Source organism: Rutilus rutilus (genome assembly GCF_951802725.1).
Source record: "Rutilus rutilus genome assembly, chromosome: 18".
NCBI lineage: Eukaryota > Metazoa > Chordata > Actinopteri > Cypriniformes > Leuciscidae > Rutilus > Rutilus rutilus.
This window is the reverse complement of record NC_140231.1, coordinates 34,742,469-34,755,703: the sequence shown is the minus strand read 5'-3', so window position 1 is coordinate 34,755,703 and position 13,235 is coordinate 34,742,469. Positions and strand designations below refer to the sequence as shown.

Sequence of the window (13,235 nt, the reverse complement as noted above, 5' to 3'; positions counted from 1 at the left end):
ATGGCCGACCCCAAGCTAGTTGAACTGTCTGCCCTAGCTAACCTGGCCCATAGGGCCTCTTGTGCTTCTTTGCCCAGGTTCCTGTTACCGCCAGCACCACCATGGGTTGCAGCTCGGCTCTGGTGTCTGGAGATGCCTGCAGCACCACCCTGGTCTCCAGCGCCGTTCTGGTCTCTGGTCCCGCCTGCGGCCCCGCCCTGGCTCCCTGCACCGCTTGCGTCTCCGCCCTGGCCGCCCGAGGGGTCTGCCGCCCGAGGGAGAGTCTCCGCCCTGGCCGCCCGAGGGAGAGTCTCCGCCCTGGCCGCCCGAGGGAAAGTCTCCGCCCTGGCCGCCCGAGGGAAAGTCTCCGCCCCGGCCGCCCGAGGGAGAGTCTCCGCCCTGGCCGCCCGAGGGAGAGTCTCCGCCCTGGCCGCCCGAGGGAAAGTCTCCGCCCTGGCCGCCCGAGGAAGAGTCTGCTCCGCCCTGGCCGTCCGATGGACTCTCGGCTCCGCCCTGGCCTCCAGAACTGTCCATTTTCCCTGCCCCGCCCTGGCTCCCTGCACCGCCTGCGGCCCCGCCCTGGGGTTCTAGACCCTCCATCCCTCCCCCAGATCCACCTCCGTTCCTCCACCCACCTGAACTTTTGTGCTTGGTCTTATGGAGTGTCTGGAAGCCACTCCTTTTAGGGGGGAGTACTGTCACAGTGTGAGACTGTGTTTTGTGTGTATTGTATTGTATTAGTGTTGTTCCCTGAGTTGCCACCAGATGTCTCTTCCCCTCACTGTCATATGTATCATGAACTGCATTTCCCATACTCCTGTCTGTTAATCATTGATCATTTGTCACCAGCTGTTTCCCATTAACCTGCATATATAAGCTGTGTCTTTGTGTGTCTTTTGCTGGTTCATTGTTTGATGTCACTGGTTGTTCTGTTGCCTTCTCTGTGTCACCTGTTTGGATTATCATTTTGCGTACAGCTGTGAGTTTTGTTTTTATTAAACACTGTTAACCTGCAAATCCTTCTCTTCATTTGATACCGTGACAATTACGGTCTAGTTTTATTTAAAGTTATACAAATAAATATTTGTGTTCCCTACTTAATGCATGTGCCAAAAAAACCTCAATGTGTTCTCTGACTAACAAATTACCCAGTAATTTGAGCGTGGGTGTAATTTAAAGAAAATTACTGATAAAAGGGATATATCTTCTGAAAAATATTATGTGATATTATATTGTTACAATGTTTTTTTAATTCAAATTCCAATTTTTCTTTCAGTTCAACCTATAATGGTCTAATTAACATGTTACCATGCTAACATTACAAAACCTGTTTTTTGATATTTTAAATGCGAAGCAAAACTCAAATAAGAATAGACAAACAACAATAATAAACAATTCTGTACTTTATTTAACGATCACCTAAACATCATCTTGCTGTAAACAGGACAAAGCAAAGAAAAAAGGAAGAAAGAATTGTGTTAGTGACTTTACTTTTTGTCTTCAATTGCATAAAAAAAACTAATTTATAAGTCGCTTTGGATAAAAGTGTCTGCTAAATGAATAAATGTAAAATGTAATGTAAATGCATAAGGTAAAATAATTACTTTCTGGTAGGCGAATGTTCCTTCTTTTTTCATTCTTTTTGCAATCACTGTCAAATTCATCGACTTCACTAAAATAAAAGATGAATGACATTGTCAAAAATATTGTGTAATAATAAATAATGCAAATTACAAGAACCTAAAGGTGATAAGTAGGGCCGCGGAAAAACACCACCTCCTTCTAGCTCACGTTAATACCATAGACTGGTTACAGTGAAGGCAACAACTTCATATCACAGTTAAATTAATATTGATTCGTTTTAATAGGCTACTTACTTTTTATAAGAACTAATTTAAGTAGTCTACATAAATTATATAAAGTAAAATAATTACTCCGGCATTGATTCATTCAATTGATAGTTTTAGGAGTAAAGGTCCGGTAATTAAAAAAAGGTCAAACGGTAAATCGAATTAAATAATTAATGATGGCATTCTTTGATATTAACACACTTAATGTATTTAATTGGTCTACTTTAATGTCAACTACTTTTAATCAAATCTTTACAATGGCTTGTCTACAAAAAGACCAAGGTTAAAGGCTAACGTTAGCTATCAAAATATTTTTGGCGGAAAAAAGGCGAAAAAAACATACATTAACGGCTAAAATTTGGTTACAAACTATCTTTACAAATATTAAATGGACTATTCATATGTTGGTGTATCGATGAGCTAAGTAGTTTGATTAAAAAAAGAAATCGAATGAGTAGGCAATGATTTGCTATATAAAATTGACGATAGGCTACTCACGTTTCGGCTTAAGTTCTTCACATGTTTATCCGATCCAATTTGATAGGAGGCGCTGTCTCGAAAAACGAGGGGTCTGAGAATGCGGGAGTCTGGGTGCGGGACTGTGGATGCAGGCTCCGAGTCTGCAGCTTCATACTACTCATTAAACCACCAATACCTAGTGATGCTACGTCTGACACCGACGCTCCGAAGCTTGCTTCGAACTCGACCGGTCCTTGCAATGAACCACTGCTTCGGAGCTTGTATCATTACGTCACTAGTCACGTGAAAATGACTTCTGAAGCAAACACACTGGTTCAGTCCTGTAGTGAACCACCTGACTGCTTTGACAGCCCAATCCAGTGTTGACAGGTTTGAAACCTGGCGGCTGTATTTCTTATAAAAGTTAAGGTAAAAAAACAACAACATAGAAACCATTACAGAAATTCTATTGGATTTAATGGTTTTCATGGGAATTTTATTGGTTGTAATGGGAATTATAGTGGTCTCTGTGGGTCCACTGGGCTGTATTGGTGGGGGCATTAAATCCTAATGCAATATGTACCAAACACACAGTTAAAAAAATAAATAAATTATGTAGTGGTTTAAATGGTAAAAGCCAATGGTTCCCATTTTAATATAAACCCATTAGAATTTCTGTGATGGTTTCCAACTTTTTTTAAGCTGGTCTGATCTTCTGTCCTTGTCTAAAGAAATAATTACACACACACAAATCATGCTTAATGTTTTATTATCAAGGTGAACACGTGAAATTCATCAGTATCTGTAAAATTCACCTACATGAGTTTCACAGCACTAACACTGTGTCAGCTTTGATCGCCTCGGTGAACACGTAATAAACGGGGCGTTACTTGCATTTTATGGTTGTCAGCTTTGTTGCATTACATTTACTTCACCAGGAGATGGTGCTGCAATTTCTATCTGAATGAAGCTTCGAGTAATGAACCATTTTCGACACAATTGTATCAGAAAGCAACAATGCTTCGAAACGCTTCATTTGGCCATCACTACCAATACCCAGAGCTGAGGAAAATAAACCCCGAGTGAAATACAACAAGCTTGGAGTTGACGACTCCTTTGACTCAAAGTGTGATTATCTGCTGTATATATAGACACCTCTTAACTCATTGATTGGGTTGATTAACTGATTGTGCTCCACAGGTGTTTAATTAGGGTTAATTATCTGAACGTGCTCCTCCCGAACTTTGTTAATAAAACATTATTTCTTAATATGCCAAATATGGTAGGGGTTGATCTTTGAGTATTATGATTGGATGGAATGGACATCGTGGTTAATGATTCTTGTGTATAAATATGAGGCTTCTTCCTAACTAAACTTGAGAGTGTTATGGTACTATACTGTCTCTGTTTAATTATTCTCTGCAAATTAATCTAACTATCAGTGTTCAGGCCAGTGCTGTAGCAATGCATCACTTCTTTTCCATGATGTTTTCCCTGCTAGCCATTATTGGGCATGTGAGCACCGACCGGTCTTACAGATCTGAGCTGAAGGTGACGAATGGAATGGGTTGGGGATCGTGGGGGCCTAAGAGCATATGTCCGAGTGGAACATACGCCGCAGGGTTTAGTCTGAAGGTAAGTTGGGCATTGACTCTGTGGCTAATGTGGGGGTGGATGAGCGCTTCAAAGATTCAAAACTATAGAGTTGCTGTTCATTTAATGCCAGGGAACTGCACCTGCTTAAGATTTAAGTGCCAGTATAATATTAAAGAGCATGAAGATAAATGTTACTAAGTTTTGGGTTAGAGTTTCTTTCAAGTGGAAGATTGTCTCAATGTTGTTTTAAGGTGGAAACACTTCAGTTGAGTGATGATACAGCGCTCAATGGGATTCGTCTTCACTGTGTCGATCGGTCCAAAGATTCATCAAGCTCACGTGGATACACCGTAAATGAGTCCAACGTAGCAAAGTAATGGACTCCGATTATGAACAATTATTGCATTTAAGCTAGATAAGTAAATTGAGGATTTTCTTGAATAACAATGATTTAATCAGGCAGCTGTTTTCTTCAGGTGGGGTTCTTGGCAACGTATCAGATGGTGTCGTTCTGGATACTTTACAGCTTTCCAGCTGAGAGTTGAATCTTCCCAAGGAGACAGAGATGATACGGCCGCAAACAACATCAAGTGAGTGTGTGCTGCTATAAGTTCTACAACATCTCTTACCCAGTGTAAACCTCTTACACCATCTCTTACCCATCCTGGTTTTATTTTGCCATTTAAGGACTCAGTTTTCCCCCATCAATAGTTTAGGTAATATCACACTTGCAGTGGTGCTGCTGTTCAAGATTGTGATTGCTGCAGGTGATCATGCGACTGACACAACAGCACAATATATTTTATCATAATATTGTCACATAATTTTTTTTTTCAGGTTCAAATGCAGTGGAGGTCAGGAGGTGGAGGGTGGCGGCACAGAATGGGGCAACTGGGGTGACTGGAGTCCAACGTGTGAAGGAAAAGGAATCTGCGGCTTACAGACCCTGGTAGAACCGCCACAGGGAAGTGGAGACGACACCGCTCTCAATGACGTGATCATGCTCTGCTGTGATTAAGGTGATGTGATTTCAATCAAACTCAGACTGACGCAGACACTGATGCTTCAGAAAGTTCATAAACAGATCGTAAAACCTATTCATATTCGTCAAGCGGTTTAGTCCCGATTTTCAGAAGAGACTCACTTTATATGATGAGCAGATTTAATTTAGGCTTTTATCTACACACAAACTTTGATCAGCAAACATAAAAAGAAGCACTTAATGTGGAATAACAAACTTCATGTGTTTCTAAAAGCTAAAACATTGTGTAATTGGTCCTCATTCGTCAAGCAAGCATGTTTCAGCTTCTATTTGTGCTTACTGATGTGTGTTATGTTTAAATATGGATATGTGGTGAACCACCCCTTTAAAACAAAAATATATAATATATAAATAAAATATATTTGTCTTGACAGTGGCAGTGAAGAGGTTCCCCAATGTGTCCAGAGGAGCTTTGGGGATTGCAGTGAATTCTAAGCTGGGGGAACTGAGACTGCTTGAAAGGAACATGTTATAACATTATATATTTGGTTTAGAATATGCTCCCTGCTTGATTGATTGTTAAATGTACATGTTTCAGACATCAAATAAAAATGTTCTTAAAATGTTACATGTGAATGTATTTTCTTAGATTGAAATAAAAAAAAAAATCGTACGGGTGTGTAGACTGTCACTTGAGAGACAGAAATCTGAGATTTCATTAAAATACCTTCATGGAAATGTGGACATTACCTTTATTAATTCCAAGAACTTTATTAATTCACCACATTATGATTTATTTTATTCCAAAATTTTTGTAACAAAAATTCTCAGGAATACACATAATATACTCATTTTGCCATTGTTTGCTCCTAAAACCATTGTTTCATGCAGGAAATTTAAGGCCATGCCCATTGAGGCAGAGGTTAGCAATGCCTCTTTGGTCCATAGAATGTAGTTTACGTAGGTTTGCGCATGCGCAGTCAGTTCTCATGCTGTCTTGAATTATCAACATTGAGGCAGAGACCGAGCTTGCTTCATGCCACGTGATCCACTCGCTCTCACTCAATCCGCGCTTCCCGATCTAGCGGCGCCTAGGGTTGGCTGTCAACAGGCCCGGGGTGGGTAATCGGGAGAATTCCCGGTGGGCCGGTCGAGGATTTTTGTTTTTTCACATTTGTCACGTTAGATGCATTAGGCTACACTCGTTCCGCATTGACACCGCAGCGCGCAGCCCAATATTATGAAGCTGCAGAATCGGAGCCTGCATCTACAGTCCCGCACCCAGAGTCCCACATTCTCAGACCCCTCGTTTTTTCGAGACAGCGCCTCCTGCTGTTCGGAAGATCGTATAACAACCGCACCCAGAGTCCCGCATTCTCAGACACCTCGTTTTTCGAAACAACTGTTCGGAAGATCGTATAACACCCTTATCCAAATGCCACTGAAAACAATAGGGTGCAATATTACTGTCACAGTGTGAGACTGTGTTTTGTGTGTATTGTATTGTATTAGTGTTGTTCCCTGAGTTGCCACCAGATGTCTCTTCCCCTCACTGTCATATGTATCATGAACTGCATTTCCCATACTCCTGTCTGTTAATCATTGATCATTTGTCACCAGCTGTTTCCCATTAACCTGCATATATAAGCTGTGTCTTTGTGTGTCTTTTGCTGGTTCATCGTTTGATGTCACTGGTTGTTCTGTTGCCTTCTCTGTGTCACCTGTTTGGATTATCATTTTGCGTACGGCTGTGAGTTTTATGTTTTTATTAAACACTGTTAACCTGCAAATCCTTCTCTTCATTTGATACCGTGACAGAATGAACCAGCCATTAAGGAAGGAGCGGGTTATCAGCCACAGGAGTTATTTGTAGCCAGAGTTATTTTTGTATCACTGCTATGGATCTTACACAGGAGAGCAACTTGGAGCGGGTGAGAGAAGCACTGAGTACCAGGGTGGCGGATTTGCAACAACAGCTCCTGTTGTTGCAGAGTGGTTCCGTGTCGCTCCCACACCATCCATCAGGGTGTCTACAGATATAAACAAGTTAAATTTAAGATTTTTTAAGACCTTTTTAATGCCACTTTGAATGAAATTTAAGACCAAACCTGTGATGGAAATACACATTATATTACATGCGTATATGTAATATTTAACCTAAGTAATTGAAATAATTTAATAGTCACTACTTGTTTATTGAACTAAAATCAATGTAACATTTGCAATCGTGAGAATACTCAGCAAAATAGCTCCTGTCATGTTATGTTACTCAGGGGTTTTTCCTGGCTCAAAATGAGGCGGAGGTGGTAAAATCGTATTAATGTATTTTAATAATAAGATAATTAAATTTCTATTTTTTGTAGATCATCATATAGCCTGTGTTTCCCACATTATTTTTGTGGGTGGAGCTTGGTACCTCTAGGGGGATACAGGGGCATGCCCCCCCGGAAGAAAATTTTGTACTTTTTAAAGATAAATTCATTAATCTGGTGCATTTTGAGTCACCCGAATCCACTGTTAAAAATAGATAATCCACCTGCAAATAACCCATATTCTTTGATTTAGATATCTGCATCCGATCATCACATTACAATTATTCAAATTCTTAGTGTTAAGCAGATAAAGTGTTATTCAAATTCTTAGTGTTAAAGCTGATTTAAAATGAACATTTATTTAAAATAATTAAAAATTTATTTAAAAGTTCTTCTTTAGGCAAAATTACATTTCCTTAATAGCCTAAACAGAGGCTTTACTCACTTCAAACTTAAATTGTCAATGTTTCATTACATCACTGTTTTATAAAGGGCATTTCCCCCCTAATTGTATTAAATGTATGCTCCATCTTTCATTTCAAATTCTTAAATTTGATCAATATATTCAATTAAAATAATAAGACACTAGGCTGTTACCAATCAAATTAAATAATTTACATTGAAAAATTATAACTGTATTAAATGAGATTATTTTAAATATTTTTTAATATACAAATAAGGAATGTTGAAAAGAATGATACTTTATGAAACTTAAGGCCCGTTCACACCAAGGACGATAACTATAAAGATAACGATAAAAATATAATTCTAAAAATCGTTCTCCATATTAAAGAATAACAGAGTTCACACCACAACTATAACGATAAAGATATGAGGAACGATATCGTCGGGATCACTTTTAGAACGATTTTTTTCCAGCTGTTGAACGATAAAACACTGACAGCCAATCAGAATCCATTCTAATTTAAAGGTCTCGCGCATTTAAAATGGATCTGGATCATCCGGGCGCGCGCGTGCTTAGAATAAAAAGACGTTATCGGTCGTTGGTGTGGACGCATATATAGTTATCTTTATCGTTATCTTTATAGTTATCGTGCTTGGTGTGAACAGGCCTAAACCGCCAGTAGGAGGCGGCAGGCGACCGTCTTAATGAGCGAATCATTGAGTCATTCATTCAAACGATTCGTTCAAACGGCTGATTTATTCAGAATGAGGCAGTTTATGAATGGGTAATTGAATCTTTGACTCAACCGCTGAATCATTCAGTAATGCTGCTGCAACAAGTGTTGCTGTGAGATGTGCTATGGGGGTTCTACTGTGATCTTTGTTTGGAACTATTTTCGCTGCTGAAACAGAACAAAAACAGTCATTGCGTCTAAAATGTAAGTGACTTAATTTTAACTACCGGTATTTGTTTATTGAACTTATGAAATCAGTCTCGGTTTCAATCTTGATGGCATTCAGGAAAACAGCTCTCTGGTCGCGTGTAGCCTAGCCTAGTTTCTTAACTATAATATGTTATAAATAACTGCGCGAGCCTCAACAGCGCAACATTGTTACCGTCAGTACATTAGGTAACTTAGGCCTATATTATTATCAACTAGGCCTATAGGCTATCAATCGCCACTTAAATTAAATGAAATAAAACAGAATCATCCTCACGTTTTCGGTGATTCCCAGTTATTTGTTATTGTCGAGAGCCGGACGGCCGCCTCATAATTCTCTATGCAGGAAAAACCCTCAACATTTTGAATTTTTACCTCAGTATGTTTCTTTATGTTTGCCATTATGCTCATTTGTTTAGATTTTTTCCTATACAGAGACAAGCAGCGCGAGCCTCAACAGCGTTACCAGAAAAAGCCTTCAAATCATTATCAATAGCTGTTTATGTAATCAAATCTGAATCATTCTGGCGATTCGATGCTTCACTTGACGGGCATTAGGTCCGTCAAACTGTAGAAATTTTTGCGGTAACGTGACCAGAAATATTTAAGACCTATCGAATCTGAATTTAAGACATTTTAATACTTTTTAAGGCCTTTTATTAGGAAAACTTTATTTAAGACATTTTAAGACTTTTTAAGGACCCGCGGCCACCCTGTGCAGGCAGGATTTGCATTTCACATGCAAATCAAATTAAATCGGATAAATTACCTGTGCGAGCAGGCCAGCCTACAGCACAACATCGATGCACAGAAAAAATTAACAATTAATTTACTAAATTTAATTAGAACAGAATATACCTTTCTAATAAATAAAAATACAAAACGAAATAAATCAGAATCAAGTCACAAGATGAGGAGCAAATGTGTGCAAAATGCCTAAAGTGGAGGGGAACATATTCAAAACACAAGCCACAAATAGTTAGATTAGATAACCCTGACAGATTAATAAATAAAATAAAAATAAAGAAATTATTAAAATAACGATAGTAGCCAGAATTTTCAACTTTGTCTTTTTAACTGCAGAAACAACAATAAATGCTAAACTGGAGAGGCAGTCTTTTTAGCTAAAAATGTTCACACTCACAGCATCCAAAAATCAAATTAGAACCGGCTGACAAGTTTTGAAATCACTTGTACCCTACCTGATCGAGAGAACAAATCCAGTCTTTCACTCTGTCTGTGTCCGTTGGAGTCTTTTCAAATTGTGCGCGCGGATAAAATACATTCTAAGGTGAAACCCAGTCTATGCGTGAAACGTGTTAACGATGGCCGGGAGAAGTGCGATCATGGTTTTCCTGATGCTAAATCCAGCCTTGGAGAATATTCTTTCTGATGGTGTACATCCACATTTTAGATTTTCTTATCCCAGACATTGTTAAAGATTTAAATCCTTGCCGCGAAGACGCTCCTCTGTCGGTCACGGATTGAAAGTGAAACTTAAATCTGTCACGGGGTGTTTGGATTTATTCACGCACCTTAAAAAAATATTTTTTAAATACTTATTTCTTTCTTTGCACATTTGTATATACAGCATTATCATAATAGGCTGAATATTAACGTATTGACATAAAAGCTAGTTCTATGTGAAATCAGACATTGAGCGCCCTCATATAGCCAAAGTGGCATGATCCTCCTTTCATAACACCTCTGCGAAGATTCGACCGTGAGATCGGTAGTCGAATCAGGCTCCTCCTATCGAAGCATCGAATCTTCGACTATTCGGGGTCACCCCTAATGGGAGGTCTACGACAGAGCAGAGGTAGACCTCTTTGCCTCAGAGACAACTGTCACTGCCCAATCTTTTTCTCAAAGAGCAGGGATGCGCTGGCCCACGAATGGCCCAGCCTCACCCTCTGTGCGTTCCCTCCAGTCTCTATGATTCCTCAGGACATCAAACGGATCAGGTCATCGAACGGTTTAGCTCGGAACCTCGACCCAAATACGTGCGAAGTACCATTGGTCCTCTCCTTCCTGAAAAAAAGGACGCTTTACAAAGTTGACTAATGTAAGCGTTGAACGTCAGTGCAGGGTCAAGAATAATACCCAAGTTTTTGACAGTGGCAGATGGAATTATTGCTGTAGCTTCGAGGTCAAGTCTGGGAATGTTGCTTACATTTTTTGTTAGAGATGGAGGGCCAGTGATTAATATTTCTGTTTTAGTCAGATTCAGACTGAGAAAATTGGAGTTGAGCCAGGCCTTTAGTTCATTAATACATGATGATAGTGATGTGGTCTGGTGAATAGAATCCTGTCGGCAAGCAGTATATATCTGGTGGTTTATGGTGAGTTTTCTCCCTATTTATACTCTTCTGACATGTCGCTCAAGTTGGCAGGGCATCAAGCGCTCCTATTGGACCACGCGCGCCCGGGCACTCACCATAGGTTTGTGCAGTTGCCGCTGCACAGTCAATCAGCCCGTTTCGCGGGCTATTATGCTCTTGCTGTGCAGCTGCAATGCGTTTTAAAATAAAGGCTTCAATATTCTCGAGAAAAGGAGTTTTCCCACAGCGTTTGCAATGCAGTACTCGTTCCCTTATCTCTAACGAAGGGAAATGTCTCCGTTTTTCAAAATAACCATGTATGTGTAAACGGGGCAATTAGCCGTCAAAGCATGCCCGGTTTTGATAAAAATAGCATCTACTTTATTTAAATTTAGGCCCCGTTTACATGTACATGGTTATTTTGAAAAACGGAGACAATTCCCTTCGGTTGTGCCCCTCGGAGAGCGGGTTCAGCAAAAAATCGACAGCTGGCAGCAGGAAGTAGCCGCTAATAACCAGAAGTCGGAGGTGGATGCAGCTGTGCTTATTTATATAAAATACCTATATTAGTAAATATTTTATATTATTTTATTATTTTTTTAAATTAAATATAAATTATTATTAATTACCAGAACCACATCCTCTTCTACCACTGTTTGAAGAATTCATCTTCCAGAATACGTTTTAATACGTTTTGTGAGTTTATTTTTAGTCCATCTCCTACCCTGAAGTCCGTTTTGCAGAGATGGACTAAAAATAAACTCACAAAACGTATTAAAACATATTCTAGAAGATGAATTCTTCAAACAGTGGTAGAAGAGGATGTGGTTCTGGTCCTTCAAGAGTCACTCTCAATCTGTCTGTATAAAGCCTATAAAAAAACAGTCTTCATGTATTTTACTACTCTTCAGTTTGTGATTCTTATTAAGAGAGGGTCGTTTTTTAGGATTCTTTGCCTACCCCAAGTCTCTGAGACCCTGACACCTTGCTCTTCTGGAGACTCCAGGTAGGCTGCAGTTCTGGAAAATGGTGGCGCTGAAGACTAAAGGGTTCCTGATGGTTTCACACTTAATTCTTCACCTTAATTCTTCATTCTTTTGCAGTTAACATGTGTTTTTTCTTCTCCACCTGTTTTTGTCTGACCCAATGAGCATTTCACTGTCCAGTGGTCATGCCTTAACTGCAATCTCTAGTATTGCATTAGTATTGCATTCTTCTCATGGGGATTTAATCATTTTTGACTTTTCAGTCTTTGTTAAATCTCTTTTTTGGCTTATTTTATCTGTAAAAGAAAACTTGCCTAACAATTCTGCACACCTGAAAATAAAAAGACATTTTTCATTTCCAGCCTTCATGAACAATTATATATCACTTATAAATGATTAAATACAAAATTAATAGTAATTATTAAGATTAATATGGTTTGGAATTGGCAAAATGTTCCTGGAAATAAAATATGATCAGAAAATCAACGTGCCTAATAATTCTGCACACACTGTAATAACCTCTAATACCGCATTGGGGGAAAAACTACTAGTCATATATTTCAAACCTTAGCTAAGCAAAATTATCTTGCATACTCTATGTACTCTAATGTACTTAACGTATCAAGAGTAAAAGTAAAGGAATTCTGCAGGAAAATAACCTCGTCAGGGTTTTTATGATGGTTCTGCTTTTATTTTAGGCCTACTGCATATGTTGCATTTTACTTCCGAATATTTTCAAGGTTGATACATTTAAACTATATACTTTTGTGTAGTTTATTGTAAAACTGCATCATATTGTAAAATAACCTAATTTTATAGTGTTGCTGTCCTGTGTGGGAAAATCACTTCGAGAATTAACGATGTAGTTCCTTACATACCACCACTGGTTATTTTGAAAATTAAAGTAACAAAATGTAGACCTATTGTCACAATATTAACAAATTGTTGCTATACAGCTCCGTCCAATTTCAAAGGGCGCATCTGAAGCGCTCGGACCGGTCTAGCCTACGGAGGATTGCTCTTGTTGCCTAGCAACAGTGACTGACAGCTGCCGATGACGAGCGGGAGTAACATGCGCACTGGACTTTTTATATTCAGCTGAGTTTTATATTCAAATAGGGTTGAAAACCTGTGTAAATATATTTACCAAGGTCCATTTATGTACATAATAAAAAATAATACACTAGCCTACAAAATCGCATCAAGGTAAGATATAAATGAACATTTTAATCTTCGGCTATCCGAAGATTCTAAGCCGAAAGTAGGCTACATGACCTCAAACATCCTTAATACCATGTCCTCCAGTAAAATATAAAACATAAAAATGACAATAGCCAATTCGGGCTCCAAAGCTGTTTACTCAATTATATCAAATGAATTGTCAGGATGGCAGGATACTCTCGC

At 39.1% G+C, this 13,235-nt stretch overlaps 1 protein-coding gene across 1 annotated transcript; it reads left to right on the top strand.

The window, feature by feature from the left end:
• The first annotated feature begins 3,567 nt into the window (after nucleotides 1-3,567).
• LOC311276555 (vitelline membrane outer layer protein 1-like) lies at nucleotides 3,568-6,653 on the top strand. The gene is made up of 5 exons (XM_084386252.1): nucleotides 3,568-3,923; nucleotides 4,136-4,257; nucleotides 4,361-4,474; nucleotides 4,722-4,903; nucleotides 5,301-6,653. Exons 1-4 carry the CDS (start codon nucleotides 3,753-3,755, stop codon nucleotides 4,900-4,902), a joined length of 588 nt encoding a protein of 195 aa, XP_084242378.1. The 5' UTR covers nucleotides 3,568-3,752; the 3' UTR covers nucleotide 4,903; nucleotides 5,301-6,653.
• The last annotated feature ends 6,582 nt before the right edge of the window (nucleotides 6,654-13,235 follow it).

Coding starts and splice junctions, on each gene's coding strand:
- LOC311276555 (XM_084386252.1), top strand. CDS start 3,753: ATGCATCACTTCTTTTCCATGATGTTTTCCCTGCTAGCCATTATTGGG. Junction 3,924..4,135: donor CCGCAGGGTTTAGTCTGAAG/GTAAGTTGGGCA, acceptor TGTTGTTTTAAG/GTGGAAACACTTCAGTTGAG. Junction 4,475..4,721: donor ACGGCCGCAAACAACATCAA/GTGAGTGTGTGC, acceptor TTTTTTTTTCAG/GTTCAAATGCAGTGGAGGTC.